The sequence below is a fragment of the Anabrus simplex genome, chromosome 6 (assembly GCF_040414725.1).
Source record: "Anabrus simplex isolate iqAnaSimp1 chromosome 6, ASM4041472v1, whole genome shotgun sequence".
Lineage (NCBI taxonomy): Eukaryota > Metazoa > Arthropoda > Insecta > Orthoptera > Tettigoniidae > Anabrus > Anabrus simplex.
In genome coordinates, this window is record NC_090270.1 from 131,495,170 (window position 1) to 131,520,528 (window position 25,359).

Genomic DNA, 25,359 nt, shown 5'->3' on the forward strand with positions numbered 1-25,359 from the left:
CCATGCCTTACAAAGTTCCCACCCACATTTTCTACCTCCAATAACCCACCCTCCTAACCCACCCTAAACTACCCCTCTTTCATTTCCCTATCTTATCCTTCTTCAACACCATTTATCTTCAATTTCCTTTATTCTTCTCTTATTTCACTATCACTCTTCCTCTACCGGTATTAATTTATTCTACCTTTTCTATTAAAAAAAAAAAAAACCACTACCTTCATTTTGGTTCTCCTCATTCAAATTTTAACTCTTGTCTTGCACCAACTTCGACTACTTCAATCATGACCTAAATTTTTTCAATTTAAAAAATAGCGCACTGTGCATATATGTTTTCATTCGTTTTCCGATATTGCGCTTTTTGCTACATTTTTCTCTCTTTACAATTGTTTTTTCAAGTCAACTGTTTTCCAAGAACTCAGCAGGAGCACAATTACTCATTCAATTATACTGAATTGCGTTGTATATTTCTATATATACGCACTTAACTTCCCGCAACCGAGGCAAATACTGGACCTTCAGGATATTTCCATTCTACTTTGGCGTTCGAGACCACAGCGCATGACCTTGGATGTGCCGCGCTGATCACCGAGAGCTGGCAGTTTGCTTCTATAAATCTATTCGTCTGCGACTTCAAAATATTTATGGATCTTCATATGTTGTTCGATAGTGTTGTGACTTTATACCAGACAGGGTGTAAAAACTGACCCATTTGACCGTTCTCCACTATTTATAAACATTGAGAGACTTTACTTATCATTGCGTGTGCTGTACTACCTTTCATAATATTACGTACTGTTTTATTTCAAGTGACTCACAATTTCTACCCCCATCATCAATTTATATTTCATCTTATACCGATCCAGAGTTCACTTATTCTTTTTCATATGCATTGTTTTTCTTGTTTTTTATGTTTTGAACGGCTAACGATGACCTGGACTAGGTTCGAAACCGGTCCCATTTCTAATCACTATTAAATAAGAATGTAATCACTACATTCCTTTCTTTTATGTATTGAATAGCTTGAACCTCTTTTTCAATTATTTAATTTTTAACGTTTTGGTTGCACAGCGAGCATAGCACGAAGAAGGTTCTGACACGACATTAAAAATGAAAATGAACTACGCACACCTTTACTGTGTTTAGTTAGGGCTGTATGTCACCAGATGGCAGTATTAATGCCCAAGTCAATGACGCAAGATATTTCCTAAATGTTTCAATCTTAAACTGAATCTCTGGCATTGCTCTCTACACAACTCTACTCCTTACAACCTAGAAAATACTTGTATTGTTTATTCACAGCATTTGTCATTAAAAACAATATGTTCTGCCCCACTTAACCTGCAAATTGTTTTGTTTTTTCAATAAAAAATATGTTTAACTGCCATCAGTTGTCTTTTCTGTTTCAATGTAAACATGTCTATTTTACAACAGGAAAAAAACCGTGGAAGCAGTGTTTGAAATTTTATATACCAAATCAACGTAGAAAAGGTTTTTTTTGTAGTTGCTTTACGTCGCACCGACAGATAGGTCTTATGGCGATGATGGGACAGGAAAGGGCTAGGAGTGGGAAGGAAGCAGCCGTGGCCTTAATTAAGGTACAGCCCCAGCATTTGCCTGGTGTGAAAATGGGAAACCACGGAAAACCATTTTCAGGGCTGCCGACAGTGGGATTCGAACCTACTATCTCCCGAATACTGGATACTGGCCGCACTTAAGCGACTGCAGCTATCGAGCTCGGTAACGTAGAAAGTCAACCCAATGCAACAAGCTCTCAAATAACTGTAATGATTGGAGAGGGGGAAAAAATGCTTGAAAAACCTCAACAAAAACAACCAGACCAAAGTGACTGGTACAGATTTAAAAATCCAGACTGGAATATGTTAATAAACCAAACAAATTATTTGTGAGTTTACAACATACATGTAAAAATACTATAACTTGAACAATGTTATCTTACCTGTTCCCTTCAAGAGCTGGCTGAAGAACAAACTGGTCGAAGTACAGTCGCACCAATCTTTCTCTTTCTTCTAGTCCTGGAAGTGAGAACTGGACCATTTCATCCAGACGATCATTAACTGCCCAGTCAAACTGTTCAGGTGTGTTGGATGCCAGAACTAACATGAATCTGCAAAAAAATCACTTCCAAATAATTATCTCAACATAAAAATTCATACCTGAAATTGAGATTTTTCCACATTATTCTCCAGAAAAAAAAAGAAAAAAAAAAGCTTTTCTCAACAGGAAAAAGATATCTAACCTACTTGTTAGACTGTTCACCAGTTCGGTACAGGAACGCATTCAGAGCTGCCCGGAGATCCTCACTGATAGTTTCTGAACTGCGTTTCCGTAAAAAAGCATCTGCTTCATCCACAAAAAGCAGTAAACCATTTTTTGATGTACCTGCCCAGTCAAATACTTTGTGGATTGCTGTGACACCTTCACGTCCCATAGGGGCTACATCACCACCAGTCATGATAGCATAGTCCATACCTGAGTGCATTGCTAGTTTCTGCATGAACAAAAATAATATTCAGCATACAACAATATCTTAAACATCAATTATAAAACAATAGATGCAAAGGAGACTTACCTTAGCAAACATAGTCTTGCCAGTACCTGGAGGTCCATGCATCAGGATGTTGCGGTACATACCCTTATTTCGCTTAGTGTTCTTGGTAGCAATGGCTACATCTCTGCAACAACATGAGACACTAATTGCAGACAGCCACTCTTATGCAATTCCAAATTTAATTACAATACACTCCTGTAACGTTATTGCTAACTCACTCTAAACTCGCCAAAAAGCCTTCCTGTTTATAACTCCAATACAGTGTTGCTGTCTTCCTTAGAATTAAATTATTATATCAAGTTTGTACTAAAAACTGGTAAATGCAGGAAGTGTAGCAAATTTGAAAGTTCATTTATTTGTATCCGTTCCAATTCTAAAACTTTTACAACACTAAATTTGTTATTTTCTGCTGAAGAAGTTTCGCCAGGCAACATGATTTTTTAGTTGCTTGTAGCCCATTTGGAATTGGAAAGAACTATTTTGTACATTGCAGTAATATTTACAAATACATTAAAATTCCACACACTGAAAATTGAAGTAAATATCGGTAATTAGTACACAATTGTGCCTGACCAATAATGTATAAATTGACTAACAGGAAATTCTCATTTAAATAATTTACTGTAGAAGGGTATGAACTGATTACAGAATATTACTGAAACAGTGGAATTATTTGTAGTGAAAACCATGCCACAATACAGAAAGCTACAACACTATAAAGTGGTATTAAAATATCTTCAGCTAGCCAGCATGTGTTGTATCTACTTCCCTTTCCAACCTCATGAACAACAATAAACATTACCTTAGGTACGATGACAAGATACTGACACAAAATATTTTATAATTTATACTCAAGTTGTTTGGGTAAGTTTCATATCTTACATATATCAATATCTTGCTCAATGTGTTCATGTGCAACAAAAAACTTATTAACAGCAGATACAATACAGAAGATATCGTCATTGCGCATCGAAATACCGTTATTTATGTGACAATGTTGATGGGAGAAATACTGATCTGCAGCATGTGTAACACTTAGAATGAAAATTCGTTGATATAGGTCATGCATACAAGCACCTGTTTTTTGGTGAAAAGTTTTCCTAACTTATTTAAAAAAAGTTATTTTGGCATATTTTTTGCTATTTTTACTTTATTTTGTCAATAATTTTGTTAATTTTATTTCCATATTTTAGCAATAAATGCTAAAACAAAAGGTATTTGTTAGCATATCTGCAGTAAAACATTTCATTTTACCATATATACAATAAACATGAAAGTTATGATTCTGCTGAAAATGCATGCTACATTTATCAAAGCATGGATGTTAGGGAAAAAATTATCCTGCCTAGCCTATGTACATAATTTACACGTCAATCTGAAAAAGGCACTCATACCATGAGTTCCAAATTAGAGTTCCAAATTACTGGAAATCAGAGCTGTTCTCTTGTCAGACATATTACAATATGTTGAAAATGACCTCTCACTATCAACATTACTGACTGTGATCCATAAGGCCATCCACTGCACCTTCCACGAATTGCCCATATTCTGATTTTGGGGAAAGAAGAATGGCGAACACATCAATACCTTCACCTGTTCTACATGAACTACAACGACTGTAGAACCCTAAACACTGTGTATGGTTGAAGATATGCTGATGTTGAAAGTTATCATAAGATGGGAATTTGATTTAGATTAGACTTCATTTTCTAAATCACCTTTCATTATGCTTCTTGGAAGAAAGAGTGATCCCATTTAGTTTTGTCAATTATTTTGAAACTTTGCTTGAAGGTAAATAGATTCATGTTCTGAACCTAATTTGTAAAATTTTGCAATTATGCAGCTTGCAAAAAAACAGGTGCCTCTATTCATGCAGTACTGAACCTTAGATGACAACCTCTCTGATCGGAGTTCTAAGCTGAAATATTATCACACAGCGGTTTGTCTAGGTACAATGATGATCAGCAGCCGTACATGAAAGATTCTGCTGCAGGCCTAATATTTATTTATACTTGTAAGTTTAGCACAGTTTGTTCTTCTTTTTAAACTGATCTCTAGGAAAGAGCCAGAAAGAGTATTACACAACAGTGCATAGTGCATCATATCTAACATGATAAATATTTTTAAAGAAGAGGTTAGGACATCTTTTTTAAGAGCTTCTCAGAGGAAAAACTGAAAGTAGTAATCCCGTGCAACAAAGAGAAGAAACAACCTGGACAGGGCAACATATTCTCTACACCATCTTGGACATAGAGCACTAAGAATTCTCATACTTATCTACAGCAAACTTGCTAACTCCAAAGAAAGTCTCCCTGATGAATGGAAGAAAGCCATTATAGTTCCCATTCTGAAACCTGCCAAATCCATATATCTCTTTAATCTCGTATCAACCTAAAGCTGTAACATCTGTAATAGCAATAATCCATCAGCCTCCTGTTTTATTACTTTCACAATTTGCTTTACGTCACACTGACACAGATAGGTCTTATGGTGAAGATGGGAGAGGAAAGGCCTAGGAGTGGGAAGGAAGCAGCTGTGGCCTTAAATGTACATCACAAGCACTTGCCTGGCATAAAAATGAGAAACCACAGACAAAGTCTTCATGGCTGCCAACAGTCGGGCTCGAAACCACTATATCCTGGATGCAAGATCACAGCTGCGTGGCCCTAACCGCACAGCCAACTCGCCCAGTAGGGAGGATCAAATATAAACAGGATTTTTAAAAAATTCATTGCAAAAAAAAAAAAAAAAAAAAAAAATTACACATATAGAGATCACTATTCTACATAATGTCCTGCCTTCGATACACATTTTCTTCATAGGACTGGAAAATCCTTGACGCCGTCCTGATAGAAGAGGGACGTGCGGAGAGCCAGTAGCGCACAAATTCTTCTACACTTGCATCATCGGAAACGCTGACCTCCTAGGTATTGTTCGAGTGGTCCAAACAAATTATACTTGCAGGGCGATAAATCTGGACTGCACGGAGGGTGTTCCAGAGGCGTCCAGTGAATTTCCTCCAGTTTTTCCTGCGTTAAAGCGGCAGTATGCGGCCTTGCATTGTCGTGGAAAAGAATGATGGTTTGGATCAGTTGCCGGCATCGCTTGTTGCAATACGCAGCTTTTACTTCATCCAAAAGGCGACTAATAGGCTGCTGAAGAAAATCCACTAGCGCAACGCCTGCAGAGTCCTAGAAAACATTTGCAAGCTCCTTTCCAGCAGATGGGCATGTTTTGGCCTTGACCAGACATGCTTTGTGTCTTCGCCGCCACTCCATGCCTGCTTGCTTTGACTCTGGGGTGTAATGACGCAGCCGAGTTTCATCACAAGCCACAATACGACACAAGAAATCCTCTCCTTCCTCCTTGTAGCGACGCAGGAGTCTCTGACAAACTTCCTGGCATGAAAGTTTTTGTTCCTGGTTGAGAAGACGAGGAACCTGTCTGGCAGATAATTTTCTGAAATCAAGCTCATCTTTGATGATAGTGTAACACTCTGGTAACTTATTCCTACTGCTAAAACAATTTGTAAAATTTGTATTCGTCGATCTTCACCAATAAGTCACGAATGGCAACAATGTTGTCTGCAGCGATGCTTGTCCATGGTCTCCTTTCATGAGGTTCATTTTCCACAGCTTCTCTTCCTGCCACAAATTTCTTAGCCCACCCAGACACTCAAGCCTGGGAAAGCGTTTCTTCCCCAAATTGTGCGTGGAGCAGTCTCAAAACTTCGGAAGGTTTGGTGCCCTCTTCTGGGAGAAATTTGATAATAATGCGCTACGCAGCAGACGTGTGCACCTCTTGTTCGCTCACAGCGTACTGAAGCAACCCAGCTCCACGGTCGTTCGTGTGTGCAAACTCATTCTCCAGACATTCCCACCACCATCCTGGCAAAGCCCCACCTCAGAATTATTACTAACTGTAGCAATACATTCAAATTCCCGTTTGTTTTCGACCCACCTTCGTATTATTTTCACAGCATGTAACATAAAAAGGGACCATCACTGCTTGTTTCTCAACGGACATCATGCGTAATGTGTGTTTAAATTTGAATTATACTTTCAAAATATGAACCCCATAAAATAATCACAAAATTATACAGAATGTATCTCCAAATCATTGCAAAATTTATCAATTCCACTAAATCATCACACAATCATGAAATTTTCAAGAATATATATATTTAGCTCTGAATTTAAGCAAAAAATAAAGCTTTCTTTAAAATCGATTATAAATATTATAAGCCTACTCATTAAAAAATTACACGAATGCTACTATCTGACTCTCAACATTAGCAACGTGTTCCAATTGCCAACAAGGGAAATGTAAGTTTCAGAACCGACAACCAGAGAGCAGCACAACCAGGCTGCTGTCAGAGTAAATATGTTAGTCAGGTTTCTTTTTTTTTTCTTTTTCTCCTCAATAGCACCTCACAATCGAAGTAGAATGGAACACTCTTGACAACAATGGTGCTCAAAGTCGCTATTTCAATATCCACGGTTATTGAATATTATTGTGCTTTAGAATATGCACAAAAAAAAAGCTTTATGTTTTCGATGCAAAGCACAAAGTGATGATTTGCAAAGTCTGTAATATGGGAGTTACATGGCAAAGAAAAGATTCGTGTGACAAATATCGTAACATCAACGTGCACAACAAAAATAAAGAAATCCAGGAAACAAAAAAGAACAGTAACTTTCAATTGGAGACTGCTTCGATAATGCTACATGTGTTAAAACTGGAAAGGAAGAATTAACAACAAGAACGGCGTCAGTTTTCCTGGGAGTAAACATTCCACTCCACAAGCTTGATCACCCTAATTTTCGAGCTTGGACGAGCAAATACAATGAAGGTAAGGGAACTTTCATTTAGTGAGATTTGCACCTGATTGTCACTATGAGATAGCATTACTTGTGTTTATGAAATTTATTACCATTCTATTTTCCTTTATTCTAGGCATTGGAGATCTTCAGGATGCAAACTCTCTTCCCAAGAATTATGTTCCTAAAGCAAGAGAAGAATATGAGAATGATGTTAAGGAATTAAATACCATATTTACACATGTCATTTTCTCCCCTTCTTTTTTTTTTTTTTTTTTTACTTTTTTCAACCTCAAAAGCAGGAAGGGAAAATTATGCAAATCTAAATTTAAAATGGAAATTCAATGCATAACAACTAATAAGTGTACGCACTATCTAGCGGTGTAGGTAAAATCTAATGCCTATTCTCTATGGACTCGACACATAAGACGTTGCAATCTGACGGCCCAAGTTGTACTAACTCGAACAGAATTGTGTGCTATCCAAACAACAATATATCGTGGTTGACACTTTACGCGCATATACAAAACAACGATATATCGTTGTCTGGCTCTCTACGGGTTAATGTCACATGAGAATTCGCTGAAGATAGGAGCCAGATACCTGAAATAAATTAGAATGCTGTATTAGGGTAAAATCTGTAAAACTGCCTACGCTAATATGTACTTCACTTCAAAGAATTACTTACCGTGTCATTCATCGTTGCTTTCTTCCGATGTCATCTGTGATGAATCGCTCTCATTCTCTTCCATCCTCCAGATGCAGTCATTTTCAGTTCTATCTAGTTTGTTGAAAATGCCAGATTTCTTGTAACTTTTCACAATAATGTCTTGTGAAATCAGTCCCCATGCATGAACAGTACACTCGCATATTAATTCTAGTGAAGACCTCTTGATCTTCCCAGTAGGCGTCAGAGTACCAACGTCCATTCAGAATATAACCGCCGCACATTCTCTTTAAATGGCTTGTCGACCCTTACATCAAGAGGCTGCAAGGCCGACATCAAACCACCAGGAATTATTGCAGCATCAGTCTTCAAGATGACCATTTCTTGGCGAACATCATCAACAACAAGGCCACGGAAACTGTCCAAAGCTAGGAGAGACATGTGGCTTAAGAGATGGCCAAGCCGTCTTCCCCACATAACACAAAACCAATCCTGCACGAGATCTGCCACAATCCATTTTTTCTCCTGGACACAAATGTGCACACCGGAAGGAAATTTCCCTTTAGGAATTGTTTTTTGCCTGAAAATTACATAGAGAGGAAGTTTTCGCTTGTCCACAGTAACAGCCAGCATAACTGTGTAGCAAAGCTTCTCTGCCCCAGTAGTCCTTATGACTACGCTGGACTCCCTTTTCGGTAATTGTAGTGTTTCTCGGCATATAAAAGAAAATCTGAGTTTGATCTGCATTTCCAATTTGCGATAGATAATTGTACTCGTGCCACTTCCTAATTACAAATCTATGAAACTGCACGATACTTTCACTGCCGTCCTTTGGAAGTCGCTGGCATAGAGATGCCCTTCTTTGAAAAGAAAGATTGTTCCTTTTCATGAAACAAAAAGCCACCCTCTGCTTGCTTTAAAATTTGTAATTTTCTACATTTTTGCTGCTTCTACAGCCTTCAACTAGAGCATTTTGTGGGGAACTGAAAAGCCATCATTTCTCAATTGATTTACGTAAGAAACAACCTCCTTTTCAATTTCTGGATGCTTCGCAGCTTTTGGTCCCTGAAATGATAAAGTTGTTTTGTTGGTAATTCTAGTTATTCTTCTCCCGCTTCCGCCAGTAACGCCAGTGTGATGGTGCAAAGGAAAATTCACGAGATGCAGCACGATTGCTGTTATTTGTGGTTAATTCTATTACAGACAATTTAAATTGTGCATTGTAACTATTGTTTTACTTCCCTATCACGTCACTAACACTTCACACAACAATTCACGTGTAACAACAATGTTGAAAGTGATTACTGCACGCGTGCGAGTCACAGTTGATAACAAGGGCGAGTTATGGCTAGCAGTCGCAGAGGTGTTCTGGCACCGGGTGCTGGAATGTTGAGCAATCATTCACTTCCTCCTCTCCTATCATGGGAAACAAACTGGAATTTTCAAACTAGTTCCCGATTTCCATACATCAGCATGAATCACGAAGATGAGATGAGCCCGTGGTTTGCAACTAGTGGAAACCGTGGATAAAAAGAGGGGATGGGAGAAATATGCTATTATGTTTTTTCCAAATTTTCGTTCTAAAAATCAGAGAGGGAAAATTACGCGAGTGAAAAAATTACGCGAGTAAATATGGTATACATTGTGATGAGACAACAACAAATATGAATGTTGAGGCAGAGAATTTCCCATGTCTTTGAAACTACTCGTGGCAAGAATGAAAATACTTTAAAACACAACTGCAGTTGACTGTTCCCAGGCACTGGTAGAAGTTTAGGTGCATTTCTCAGTGGACTATAAGAACATTACGGCCATACAAATGGCACTAGGAAAGTTTTGCAATTCGCAGGCTGGACACCCCTGTTATGGTGAGGGATGAAAAGAGGGGCGAAAACCTGTCTAGAAGACAGCAAGGCACGAACTTCACACCAGTTGTTACCAAGCAGTGGGACTGAAAGCAAGTTATGATGTCAGGGTGGTCTAAAGGTGAATATGATATAGATGTTGATTCCCATAGGGAATCTGAAATATTTGTTCTGAATGAGTGAATTTATAAAATCAATATAAATGGTCCGTTATTGGACTCTCATAGTGCATTGGCTGAGCCCAGCCTAGCACATGGGGGCGAAACGCTGGCAACCAGGAATGAGTTAGCTGAAAAATTTATAATGTGCAATAACGGACCATTAATATTGGTATTATAAAGGTGAATATCGCGCAATTACCCGCTACAATTTTGCTCGTGGATTAACTGTTGACCAGTGCCTGGAGGAAATGACCCCTGTGCTGGGGAAAGACTTTCCACATCGGACAACAATTTTCCGCTGGTAGAAAGAGTTCCAGAGGAGAAATTTTGGGGTTAAAGACAATCCTTGTTCTGGGCGACTGTCTGAATCAGTGACTGAGGAAAACATTGAAGCTGTGAGGAAAATGTTGCAGCAAGAGAGGCAGTTGACAAATCGGCAGGTAGAAGAGACCCTCCACATCCCTGCACCAGCTATTCATTCAATTCTACACGACCATCTCCGTGTTAGGTTTGTTCCCTTTGGGTACCCCATTCACTTTCAGAGGAACAAAGGGCACATCGAGTGAAATGTTGCCGAAAAATGCTGAAACAGTTTGAAAATGGGACTTCGCGTAACGTCAATAGCATCGTTACAGGTGATGAAACTTGGCTTTATTATTACGATGTCCCAACAAAATCCCAGAACAAGGTGTGGCTGTTTGAAGATGAGAGTACTCCTGTGACTGTGTGAAAGTCAAGGTCAGTGAAGAAAAGGATGATTGCAGTATTCTTCACTAAACGGGGCATCCTGACTCGTGTTGTGTTAGTGCATTGGCACTGCCGGTGGCTACAATTAGCCTATGCAGTGGCCTCCGCAGTATGCACTAGCCATGCGTCTTGGTAGGTGTGCTAGGTAACAACCGATGAGCCCAGCCTAGCACATGGGGGAGAAACGCTGGCAACCAGTAATGAGTTAGCTGGAAAATTTATAATGTCCAATAACAGACCATTTATATTGGTATTAATGCTCCAGCACATCGTGCTAATGTAACAAAGGATTTTCTTGCTAGATCACCCTCCATACAGTCCTGATCTTATGAGTTTGAGAAGGGCCAGATCACTGGAGTGGCATTTATTGATCTCTCATCAGCTTATGATACAGTCCAACACCGCATAATGCTTCACAAGATCTACAGCTTGACCGTGGACTTCGGTTCCACGAGAATAATTGCCACCTTATTGCATAAACGAAGATTCTACGTTGAATTCCAAGGAAGTCAGAGCCGTTGGAGGATCCAAAGAAATGGTTTACCCCAAGGGAGTGTACTGTCACCAATACTCTTCAACATTTATACAAATGATCAGCCAAGACCTCATGCAACCAAAAGTTTCATATATGCCGACGACCTCGCCTTAACAGTACCGACAAGTGATTTTGAAGAAGCAGAACAGATGCTTACAGGAGCTCTAGAAACCTTTTCTGACTACTACAACAAGAACCACCTAAAGCCAAACCCACAAAAAACTCAGGTCAGTGCTTTTCATCTTCGAAACAGACAGGCAGGAAGAAAACTGAAAGTGACTTGGGAAGGCACCGAATTGGAGCACTGTTTTACACCCAAATATCTTGGAATTAACTTAGACAGGTCCCTCACCTACCGACGGCATTGCCTAAACATCAAACACAAGGTGTCAGCCCGTAACAACATCATTTGGAAACTTGTTGGTAGTAATTGGGGTGCTGAACCTCTGGTGGTCCGTCCTTCTGCCATGGCACTTTGCTTCTCTGCCGGTGAATATGCCTGCCCAGTGTGGTATAAATTCGTCCATGCAAAGCAAGTAGATGTGACACTTAATGAAACTGCGAGACTAATTACTGGATGTTTGAAGCCAACTTCAGTTGACAAACTGTATTGTATGGCAGGAATTTCTCCTGATATACACCGGGAAGTTGCCGCAAATGCCGAAAGAAAAAAGTTGAAGAAAATGAGCTACATCCACTACACTACACAGACATACTCCACCAAAGCCTAGATTGAAATCTAGGAGGAGCTTCCTACAGTCAACATCTCCACTAAATACATCTCCGAAGGAAGCCAGAGAAAAATTGTGGGCAGCCAGAACAAGTCATCTTCAAACATGGACAAAACCAGCTGAATGCTTACCATCCGGACACAACTTGGACTGGATCACATGGAGATCACTGAACAGGTTAAGAACAGGTGTTGGAAAGTCTAAGGACAACTTAGTGAAATGGGGATATCTGGATGTGTCACCACTATGTGAATGCGGAGAGTTGCAGACTACCAAGCATCTGTGTCAGTGCTCGTGTTGCCCTGATTCTTACAGAGAGGAGGATTTGCTCAAGACACAAGGAAATGCAGTCGCAGTTACTCGCTTCTGGGCAAAAACTATTTAATACCATTTTGGCATATATGTGTAAAATTCCTTCTGTTATATTGTTTACTAAATTGTAATGTAAAACCAAATCAAAAAAGTTCTATTGTATGCTTCTGACTCGAGTAAATAAATAGTCCTGATCTTGCCCCATGTGACTTCGCACTCTTCCCAGAAGTGAAGATGAAGCTGAAAGGGCGGCGTTTTGCATCCAACAAGGAGCTTCTGGCAGCATGGGATCAAGAGTGTGAAAATGTAACTGAAGAAAAGTGGCAGAGTTGGTTTCGACGTATGGAAAAGTGTACTGAGTGTGGTGGAAATTATTTTGAAAAAGACTAAAGCATTCACTCACATTGTAAAACGTTCCTAGTGCCCTTTGTAGTTACAGATGGCACTAGATATATGAGGAGTTGTGTCTAGGTTTAAAGGTCTTGCATTTTAAAAAATCTTACCCATCTTCAGTGCTGGGCTCATAAATTAGATAGACTTGCTAAAATACATGCCAATGAATTTACTAGTCGTGATGAGTATGTTCTTCAAACAACAAATGCTTTTGCGAACATACAAAAACGTAAGCATAAAGAAAATATTACAAAAATAGTGAAAAATCAGTGAAATTGTTTCCCTCACCAGTAGTAACATGCTGGGATTCCAGATGGTGTTAGTTATCTATATGGAAGAATACTTGCAGAGTTTTGTTTGTTGTTTTGAAGAGTTGTAGTGTAATTCTGATACACAAGCAGTTTCACATTTTCGTGGTGGAAACGAGAAGTCTATACAATGTGAAGCTACATTTGCCAAAGAACACGCTGCTTGTGTTGTCGATCTCATCCCCACATCAAAAGGAATATCCTATCTGTCAGCTCACGAACTGTACCTTAATATTGATGGACTTCTGAGTGGCAACTTGTAGAAAAGTTTGTTTTAAGTGATGAAGTTATAGATACCTTTACCACTCTAAATGATGACAGGCAGAAGTAAAATCAAGCAAGTGGCAGAAAAACGTGTTGCAAAGCTGACATATTTTATAACAACCTTGCAGTTAAATTGTTTAGAGCCACTACAGAACTCTTCTACCTTGCATCCCTTCTCAGTAGCATTGCTGACAAAAGCCTGCTAGATAAAGTTAGACATCCCTGTGCTAGATGGTGTTTCAGAAATACACTTTTTAAGAGGTTATCAAGTTCTTCAGAACATTGCAAGAGGAAAAGTGAATGTGACTTAACAGTGTTCTGACAGGCTTGCTTGAAGATCACAACAGTTTTTCTTCCAAGTCCCTCTGACTTCTATGGTTTTCAGTTTCAAATGTTGATAGTGAGAGGATTTTCTGCAAGGACATTTTATCACAATAAAGGATTTTCTCGTCATATTCTAGTGTATAACGAGCAGATAATTATTACTAGATATTGCCTCAAACCATTTTTGCGTGGCTTCTAAGTGAATTCCAAAACAAATGTCACGTATAATATTTTGCTTCCATATTAATTAAACATGTTATATACTGTATTTCCTCACATATTAGAACATTATTTTCTTTCATTTGTATATCTGCAAAAAAAAGTAGGGGGGGGGGGGGGAGGGGTTCAATATATAATAGCCTCCCATTTCGTGCAGTGAACACATAATTTCTGGCTGTAATGAACTATAAATTGTATATCTGTGTATTCTCCAAAATTTTAAACGAAGAACAATAAACTGTGAAAACATGACTTTGACCTACATATACTATAATAATCTGAATTTTTTCTTTCATATCATGTCATTAACTTCATTTCATTAACTCCTCTGATGAGGTTGATGTCAGGAAGGACATCAGTTGTAGAAACTCACTACGAATATTCGTCACAATTGTTTTTAACTTGCTTTACATCACACTGACATAGAAAGGTCTTATGACAATGATGGGATAGAAAAGGCCTAGGAGTGGGAAGGAATCAGCCATGGCCCAATTAAGGTAGTACAGCCCCAGCATTTACCTGGTGTGAAAATGGGAAACCACGGAAAACCATCTTCACGGCTGTCGACAGTGGGGCTCGAACCCACCATCTCCCAGATGCAAGCCCACAGCTGCGCGCCCCTTACTGCATGGCCAACTCGCCTGGTATTCGTCTCACTTCTCACCCAACCCCATAGAGAAACAGGACAAGTGATGGACATATACCGTATTTGCTCGCATATATACTGTATTTCTCACTTTTTTGACAAAATAAGTGTGAACATTTTCGGTGCATGATATATCCAGGGATTTGTGTCCGAAAGATCGTATTCTCAAAAACGTAAAATTAGCACCCGGCTATTGAAACAAGACTACTGGCATACTCACCCTATTCATTGTCACTGCCTTCAATCTCAGAGTTATTCTCGCATGTATGATTCTGGTCACCATCCCACACTGCATCATCCTGACTTCCGTCCAACGCATTTGTGATGCCTGTCTTCAAGAAACTCTTCACAGTAACATCTGCTGACACCATAATCCATTACCGCATAACCCAATCGCACACTAGTTCAACAGATGGCCTCTACATTATGCCTGCTGGCATCAGCTCGTGCTTCCCTCCTGCCGTCCATTCGGCGTACAATTTACGTTATGTTGTCCCCGAAGGGCATGTTGATGGAAGCATCTAATGGCTGGAGACAATGTGCAAGTCCACCGGGAATTACGAGGTCAGTTTTAATTTCCTGAAGACGTTTCTTCGTGTCTTCCACCAAGTGTTCACTGAAACTGTCCCATGCTAGCATTGCTGGGCGTCAAAGCAGTGCCCCTGGCTGTGTCCTCCACATCATATGCACCAAGTCCTGGACAAGTGATCCGTCCGTCCGTCCTTTCTCTTGAACCCGTACATGAATGCCTTTGGGAAACTTCCCTTTAGACACTGTTTTTTTCTTTTGAAAATGCACAGTGGCAATTTTCTTCCATCTGCGGTAATTGCTAGCATGACAGTGCAATGCAGTTTGTTACACCCAGTTGTACGTATAAGCATGCTAGATTCTCCCTTCTTGTTGATGGTGGTCTTGCATAGCATGTTGAAGTTTATCAGGGTTTGATCTGCACTGACATTTTGAGATAAGAGCTAATTGTTTTTTTCCCGCATAGCTATCACATGGCAATGAAAATCTATAATTCTGTCACTGAAATCGCTTCATATTCTCTGACAGAGAGATGTTCGCCTTCGCATACACAAACCCTTTCGTGTTGTGAATCTACGGATCCAACCCCGGCTCATTTTCATATCCGAACAGCAGATTCCTCCTTTAGTCGCTAGTTTGAACGCTTTGTTAGAAACTCGCACGAGATAATAAAGCCATCATTTAGCAACTCTGCAACGAAATAAAGCAATTAGTCTTCCAGCTCAGGAAACTTGAGAGTTTTCGGCCCTCTGAATTCCATACGTGTTTGGTTGGTGCTTTTTAGCAGAGCTTTCTGTTTACGCCAGTAGCGAACATTTCACTCAGTCACACTGAATTCTCGACCGCCAATTCTGTTACCATGTTCAGCATATTTTATCACTTTGAGTTTAAACACAGCCATGTAACTTCCACGTTTTTCCGTAATTTACGAAGAAAACTTAACTGAGAAACAATAACGAAACATGAAGATAATACTGGTACTTGTTGACATTACCGATGAAGGGAAAGGATATTTTTCCTTAAACATGTATGATAAAATATATATAATCATTAAAAGTGCATTGACATGGTGGACCCAACATAAACTAATTTAAACAGTTTCTTTAACAGATTCAGACAAGTCAATACAGGATCAAATAAATACCTGTTAAGGTTACGTTTATCAACAACACAACAGATGGACAATACCTAATACCCAGATCACTTGATCTGCCTGGACAGGGAAATTCTCCCAGTTCACGTGATCAGCTCTGCCGGACAGGTAGCGATAAGCACTTTGACAAAGACGGAAGAGCGAGAGGGATGGCTGAGAAAGACTGACTAGCTAGGAATGCGGCCTTGGGGCAGGGGTTTGCGAGTTAGGTAGTTTTGTTACCACAGCTAGCCCCAACTGTTCTGCAGGTAGTACAAAGCACCGTAAAAGCAACTGGTAGTCCCGATATTTAATGTAGGCACGTACAAAGTGTACCCAAACTTTATTTCGTGTATGTACCGTATGCCTTTATGACATCAGAAATTAAAGTGAGTCGTGTGTGGGGAATTTTTTCTCTGCAATTTCAAATACTAAAAATTGGGTGCGAGATATATGCGGTGGTGAGTTATATGTGAGCACACACAGTAGTTTTATTTATCGTATTATGCAACATTAGTACTGTTGTAACTACAAAGACGCACACACGTAATGCTGTCAACTGTGTACACTATTTTATTTACGAATTATATACACATTATATACACCCATTAATAATCCACCATTTTGAACAAAATACTTCCTAACAGAAGAAAAATAACTGCAAAATTAGCACGTCAACCAACTACCAACACAACAAAATCATACCATGAGTTCACGACTTTCACTAGCAACTCTTGCTAACAACCCTAACTCCCAAGACTGCCTCCTTATATACATTGCCTGGCCAGGCTTCTAGAAAAGTACGACATGTTTTGTTACACAAGATACTAATAATAAATTATGCAACCACGATTTATACCAAATACAGACCGTACGTTAACTACGTAAATTATTATTTATTTACTTACATAGTTTACACCCACATTGGAGCACTTAAATCAAACCCAAATACATTTACGTTAACAAAGAATTAACTGAAGATTTAGCTTGCATCATCTTCTTCCTTTCCCAAAACCTCTTCATTCTGGCTGACCTGGCTGCCCTTTCTTCATCAGATATGACATTGCTTATGTTGTACAGTAATTAATAATAATAATAATAATAATAATAATAATAATAATAATAATAATAATAATAATAATAATAATAACAACAACAACAACAACAATAACAATAATAATAATAATAACAATAATAATAATAACAATACTGATCGAGCTCGATATTTCTATTTACCCATGGGTTTAGAGAATTATTTCCTAGTTATACTAGTCCATTACAGTTGCATCAATACCTTGGGAGTATGATTTCCAGTAGGGGTACTGCAGATAAAGAAATAGTAAACAGAGTGGCCAGCAATTCCAACTTCTACAACCTCGTGAAACATTACTTTGGGATAACAAAGTGCCCAGAGAAACAAAATGACTCTGAATGTCATACTTTGTGCCCATTCTCACATACAGTCTAGAAACATGTACAATGAAAGCGAGAGAAGTTAGTGTATTGCAATCGTGAAATATTGTTTCTACTAGCCTACAAAAAGCATGCAAGGATCATGTAAGGAATGATGACATCAGAATGGAACTTGAAGTGGACTCGATACAAGAATCTAAGAACTTCGAGACTAACATGGTATGGACATGTAAAGTGAATGCCTGGCCCAAGAACACCACAAGTATGCCTAGAAAGAAAGGCTGAAGAAGGAAGGCCAGTGGGAAGACCTAGGAAGAGAGAGCTACACCAGCTGAGAGAGGATGTGGAGAAAAGAGGAGGGAACTGGTCGTCAGCGGTGAGAGAAGGCACTCCTGAAAAGACAACTATGGCGAAAACGCGTTCAACACCACCCTACCAAGCACACTGGAGGGGTTCTATGATGATTATGATGAAGCAATATTAATGCAAAAGAATGAAAAAACCTTAAATGCAAGTTATTTGTCTCTGTCAGTTGAACAGTAGGCATATCACACAGTGAACCTAATCTCTGCTTTCAATCGAATTACCATCATCTGTGCCACCAACTTCCCTCCTACCAGCATTATCACTGCAAAGGACATCGACCGATGGCACAAACAATGACCAGTTGTAAGACTTAGACAACATCTACCTAAAGAACGTCTAAGTTGAGCAGGATCGTCCCTCGCATAAACAATGTCCAGCCAGTGTTTAGGTAGACATTGTTTGAAGTTTCAATATAGGCTTGAAAATGGAAATTGAAGTATCATCCATACAACCCTTTGCTTGTCGCAACCAATGAAATTCATTGGTGCTTGCACCATATGTTAGTCAGCTGTCATCTTCCCACACATTACTCAAATATGGTTAAACATGAGCACGACTTGCCCACAGATACAAATATCGCTTTCAGTGGAAACAAAATCTCAGAATATTATCAACACTAAGGCGACATGCCACCATCCGAGGAAGTGTAGTTTTGATTAGTGTTGTAACTGTGAGTATAAGCGGGCTGAGTGGATCAGACGGTTGAGGCGCTGGCCTTCTGCCCCCAACTTGGCAGGTTCGATCTTGGCTCAGGCCGCTGGTATCTGAAGGGGCTCAAATACGTCAGGCTCATGTCTGTAGATTTACTGGCACATAAAAGAACTCCTGCGGGACTAAATTCCGGCACATCGGCGTCTCCGAAAACAGTAAAAGTAGTTAGCGGGACATAAAACCAATAATATTATTATTACTGTGAGTTTAATCTAAATGGCTTCTGCGAATGGAAGATGAAACTACAGTACTGAGTAACCGAATTTGTTATACGGGCCATAAAGATGCACAGTAAAATGTCATTGTAACGAACGCCAGTTTAACAAAATGTTCAGAATAGCTAAATTATTTTTAGGCCCCTTCCCTTTTCCCTATTTAATGTGTCAAAATATTTCACTGTAATGAATTTTGAACCTTCCGTTTAATGAATTAAAATGTAGCCTTTTTGTTTATATTTAACATCTTTTTTCTTCAAAATATAATTGAAATTCTTAACACTCCGATGGTCGCGCGAAGAAAAGTCACGTCAGTGGTCGCGCGGATCACAATTGTGATCCGTATTTTCTTAGTGATATAATTATGCACGCATTTATAAAAAAACTTGAAAAATTACTGGACATTGTGATTTGTCTCAATCTCTCCATAATGTTTTTGAGGTACCTCACTGTCTGGTTCATTCAGCCATCGATTTATGTTCTTATTGTCATCCATTTTGTATTTATATACCAATAATTAATATAAACTCATAAAACGCAGTAGATAAATGCACATGAACTGAGATTAGACACTGTAATAAGAAAAAAACAAAGTCAAAAGGAGTTATGCTAGTGGTCGCATGTATCACAGTTGGGATCCACAAGAATTAATTGCTTTATAACGCAACAACCATCAGTCAAGGTTAGCAGACGACTGCGTTATCAGAGAGGGGATGGGGGTCGAGTAATCAGTAATCACGTAAATCTGAAACAAATAAATGCATCTGTGATCTGTCCATTCCAGAGCAGCCAATACTGTTAGGCAGCAAGGAAGCATGCAACAATTTATCAGTTTAGCTCGTTGGTTGTGACACACTACTGTGCTTGCGCAAAGCTCACAAACTGGAGCTCTAGCTAGCGCGGTGTAAATCTACTGTATAGTTGACTGTATTCCGAGACGTCAGTAACAAACATTCATTTTTTTCAATTTCTTTTAAACATACGGTAATTAGGTTAATATTTCTTCCCAGTTATTGATGATTTTACATTACATTACTGACGAGTTTATAAAATAGAATTTTAATAGCATTGGATAATAATTATCTTGACTGCTTGGATAAAAGTTTTCATCCCATGCCCGGACACTTATGACGTAGTAGTAAGATAAGAGTCTAGCGATGACAACTGAGACATCGTAAATAATTCGGCTGAATAATTCCGTGGAAATCTGCGTTATCGTCTTGGATTTCACTTCGTGCGCAATAACACAGGAGCCGGCCCCATGGTGTAGGGGTAGCGTGCTTGCCTCTTACACGGAGGCCTCGGGTTCAATTCACGGCCGGGTCAGGGAATTTTACCTGTATCTGAGGGCTGGTTCAAGGTCCATTCAACCTACCTAGCCGGTATTTCCTGGCGACGTTGCCGATAAGCGATAACTTACAGCCTTACGTATTTCAAATGGGAACTCATAATATGTAGGTGGTGAATAAATAGTACACTGTCTCGCGACCACGCTGTCAAACTGCCGATAGTCTACCGGTAAGCCATGCGTCGTACATATACCGGTATTATTTATTTATACGTTGTGCAACATGTCGCAAACGTGACTGTGTTGCCAAATTGCCCATAAACCATACACGTATTTAAATTGCGCATTCATGTGCAACTTACGTTGCAATTCCATTTACCTTTTAACCAGATTAGTGAACAAAATTTGGACGTGCGACGATTATGTAATTAAAGGTTTAAAGTCCGATTTTTGTATTGAAAATAAAGGATGCGACGATTACGCGGTGGCGACGATTATGCCGTGAAATACGGTAATACTGGTACAGGAATTTGAGATGCTGAAAACTTCTTGCAAGTACCTGTACTTTATGTCATTTCTCTCTCTCTCTATACTCTAATTTTCCTCTCATTTAATAAGTATAGTATTAAGGATTTGTAAGTGTAAATTCACGTTGAAATAAGATTCTTCAACAGGTTTAGTAATGGACAAGTTCTTAAGAATTAACTTATTTCAGTATAACAAAATATCACTAACTAATTTCTGATGTCCCCAAAATTTTATTACATTGTTATTTTCCTGTAGCTTGCATTAATATCATGCGTTCGAAATGCACTATCGGCACTCCTGAAGATTGTTTCCTGTAGCTTCCCCATTTTTATAACAGGCAGATACTCAGGCTGCTACTATGGCCACAGCTCTTCCTTCCCAGTCCTTGCATTTTCCTATCTCATAGTTGCTGAAAACTTGCCTGAATTAGCAAGACAATTGACCGAGAGAAAAAATACACACACACAACCTAATTTGTAGTGTCACTATTATGTGTACTCACTTGGAAGTAAATATAACTGAATCCCTCCTAGCTGATGTATGTGACAGCCCTCTAACAATTAAGTAATTGAAGGAACAAGAATCCACCTGATCGATATCGATATCCTTCAATTAATTAATTGGATCATATAGTCGATACGGATATGAAGTGGATAGTATATAGCCCTCTAACAATCAGGACAAGTTATTCTGATATGGATGTAGTCACAGGGATCTGTAATTCCAGGGAAATTATCCAAAAATAATAAAATATATCGGTTGCCAAGAATTGAGGACCTGGATACAATAACAGCATTACTCTACTTAGGCTCTTACTGAATAAACAACATATTCAAACTCCATGAACACTCTGTTATCCAACAAGCTACGTCTTAGATCTGTACGCAGCTTCTAGAGGTACGGAGATGACAAATGAACGGTGTGTGCTACACTGTTGTTGCAAAGAACGAGAGCTATCCTGCATCAACAGCGTAAGAGAAAATGTTGCGTGCTAGTGAGATAATGCACAGGACACACTGAATCTAGTTTTTTGCATTTTAACGAATCAGATGTGTATTGATGAACAGGAGGTGGATGAAAGTTTTACACCTAGGCGTAGAGGGAAGAAAAGGAAGAGAAAACACCGGTAACTGGAAGAGAAATATTATAAAACGTGTTTCTTTTTTTTTTTTTTTTTTGCTAGGGGCTTTACGTCGCACCAACACAGATAGGTCTTATGGCGACGATGGGACAGGAAAGGCCTAGGAGTTGGAAGGAAGCGGCCGTGGCCTTAATTAAGGTACAGCCCCAGCATTTGCCTGGTGTGAAAATGGGAAACCACGGAAAACCATCTTCAGGGCTGCCGATAGTGGGATTCGAACCTACTATCTCCCGGATGCAAGCTCACAGCCGCGCGCCTCTACGCCAACTCGCCGTGTTTCTAGGAGTACCTACTGCAAAAGGGTATATATTTTCAATCCAGAAATACGTGAGGCTTCATTACAAGAATGGCTTTGTATCTGGGTCTCAGACATACTTTTCCAACTTTCAGCCATTTGTTTTCATAAATAAAAAGGTTAACGTTCTGTCTTACGATGATTTACAATTACGTAATATATACAAGCCAGGTGTGAAAGAACAAAAGAGGGGTGATATCCTATCCTTGGCTAAGTATTTAAAACCTGAAAATGTACAGTGGTATGAAAAGGTGTGTGAGCCGTGAATCAGCAAGTTCAGAAAGTGATTCTTATTGTAACAATGCATGAGTGAAATGAATCATTAAACTGAATGAAAATTATGTTAATTAAAATTATCATACAAACTTTTTCCAATCACAGGTGGTCAATATTCAGCTGATGTAATTACTCAGAACCTGCGTTTATATAGTATTTTGGAGCTCCATGCAATAACAGTGTATACTAAGAAAATTTAACTCATTTTATCCTTGTATCTATTCAAGATATTTGAGTATGAATTTTAGAATGTCTTATCTGATTGTTAAATATTATGTTTATGTATCATATTGTCTTATATTTGTATTTATATTTTAGTTATTGAAACTTAAAACTTTGACTTCCTGTTTCTCAAAACAACTTAAACATACTAATGCTGTTATTGCATCTTGGTCCTCAATTGTAGTCAAGATGACTGTTACTGGACTGTCCATAGTGTCATATGTTTCATGATACATAACCTCTGATAATGATTCACACCTAAAATTTAAGGTTAAACAGTGTTCTAGGCAGTGTTTAAACATGGCCAGTTGAACATCGGTTTTAGACAGTGTCTAAGTGATAAAGTCTTTGCATGCGGCAGCTATACATAGACACTGTATACCAGTGAACATCGTCTAAATACCGTTTCTGCAATCGGCCCATCATCTTCACTGCCATCAAGAGCATTCAAGATCCTCGTATTTTCAGAATATTTTTACAACACAGTCGTTCCCGATTAGAGTCCAAATAGTGAGAATCTATTCACAGATGACTTATAGAGATGGTGTATGCGTAGAAATAGCTACCCCTTTGCAATAAACCCATGTTGTAGAAAGCATACAAACCCAAAATCCACCAGCTGGTCACTTGGAATGGTCAGAGCAAACGTAAGTTATCAAAATACACTTTCAACCTATTAGGTCGTGTTACGTACATTTAGTACGTGTTGAAGAGATGTTAAGTACAGAACAAAAATGGCCAACCGGACACCAGTGGGATCCAAAGCCACCAGCCTCCCTATTATGCGTCGGTTGCTCTACCATTTGAGCTATGGTGGCCTAGGTTACCTTTGTTCTGTTGGAAAGGATCTAAGCTACAGGTCTGACACTACTGCCATCACACTGTAGAGTGCGTGCAAACTGACTGTTGTTATAACTTAAAATATATATAATATATATTTTATATACGTTCGGTATTCAGCCCGAAGGCTGGTTTGATCCTCCTCAGCTCCGCTAAAAGCTGTCAAATAGCCTAGGAGTCACTGAAGAGGCGTACTAGGGAAATGAGGAGTGAAGTAGTTTCCCGTTGCTTTCCTCATCGAGCCAGAAGTTGCTATTACACATCAATCTACCAAGCCCACTGAAATGCATGCGCCAACCGACTCTGAGCGATATTTTCACAATATTCATAACAGGGACTGGCTGCATAAGGAATGGTATTACCAGCATCACTCATACTTCAGTCACTTTCATATTGGCAAAGCCAAGGATGAGAGCGAGACAGGTCAATGAAAGTACCAAATTTATTCTAGGTCTTACCAGAAGACAAAATGCACTGTAAACACTACATCTTGCCAGCAATATATATATATATAATACAGTATATACTGTACATTTCACTATAGAGATTTGCTTCTTTGCCTGAGGTCCTAAGTCAACTTAAAGACATCGTATTTGACAAGATGATCATAACCATAATTTTTGTTGTTATATATATATTTCAATGTTATAATTATTCCTGCAACAATGTCTTTGTCTGAATGAATATGTTTTAGTTATCACATAATTTTTGTTTTTATTTGGTTGAAGATGGCCACTAAGAGGCTGAAACTAGTCCCAAGACTGATGTAATATTATTTACTTAATATATTGTATTGATAAGGTGGACCCTCTTGTCAATTTATTTCTTATATAGTATTTATGGATATTTAAAGGTGTGGAATTAATGCATTTTATTACTATAATGTTTAATTTTGTATCTTCATTGTCCCCATCTTTTTTAATTACACATAGTATAATTTGTTACGTACGTTGACAAGTAAAACAATAGTTAAGATTAGATTATTCTTATGAAGTTTAAACCTACTTCTCCAAAATGTCCTATACTGGCCTGACTTACAAGGTATTAAATGATCACAGTGTTAATGATCTCACCTGCTATAGTAGTAGCAACATCCCTGGATATTTCATAACTAAAAATCTTATGTCCTCATCCCCAATGAAGGCGAGCTGCATGTACCATTTTACTTCATACCAGCACTCCTGCTATTCGTAAATCTCTGGCAGTACCGGGTATCTAACTCTGGCCCCGAAAATATCATCTAATTGTGCTAACCATTAAGCTGTGGTGGTAGACATTTTTAACAACAAAGCACAGACATTAAGAGTTATGAACTTCATATTGTTGGTCCATATCGAACTGAGATAACATATAAATAATGCACAGTAGAATTTTCCACCTATTCAATACTAAGTTGTATTTACAATATTTACATTACATGGTACTAGTTTCAACCCTACTCGGGGTCATCATCAGCCATATTAAAACATACACAAAATATATGGCAAAATCCTAAAACATGTTTTCTAGCAGTAAGAGTCTTATGAAAAATATAATTTTACAATATGAGGTGTGGTTGAAATGTTGCAAATGAAAATGAAATATTACGTGTGATGTAGGTGAGTAATAATTAATACAAGTACATTATACATGCTAAGAATTCTGGAACAAAAGTACAAATAAGTTTCTCTGTGTTGTTAAAATTTATAGACTCATGGAATTCAGCTATAGCAATAAGAATAAACACAAAATAAACTTGCCAAAATCAGAGTAAAATATTGACCATAAAAACACACACCCTAGTAACGATATACCATCAGCGCATTCAGTGAAGTTGTATAAAACTACTGCTCATTTTAACTAT

The 25,359-nt window shown here is 38.6% G+C and overlaps 1 protein-coding gene across 1 annotated transcript in view; it reads right to left on the bottom strand.

Annotated features, from left to right (window-relative positions):
* bor (ATPase family AAA domain containing bor) overlaps positions 1–25,359 on the bottom strand; it is a 140,877-nt gene that overhangs the window by 40,270 nt on the left and 75,248 nt on the right. The window contains exons 6-8 of the mRNA XM_067149928.2: positions 2,591–2,693; positions 2,262–2,509; positions 1,958–2,125 (exon numbers count right to left, since the gene is read on the bottom strand). Coding sequence (XP_067006029.1) covers positions 1,958–2,125; positions 2,262–2,509; positions 2,591–2,693 — 519 coding nt within the window. The remainder of the gene's footprint in view (positions 1–1,957; positions 2,126–2,261; positions 2,510–2,590; positions 2,694–25,359) is intronic.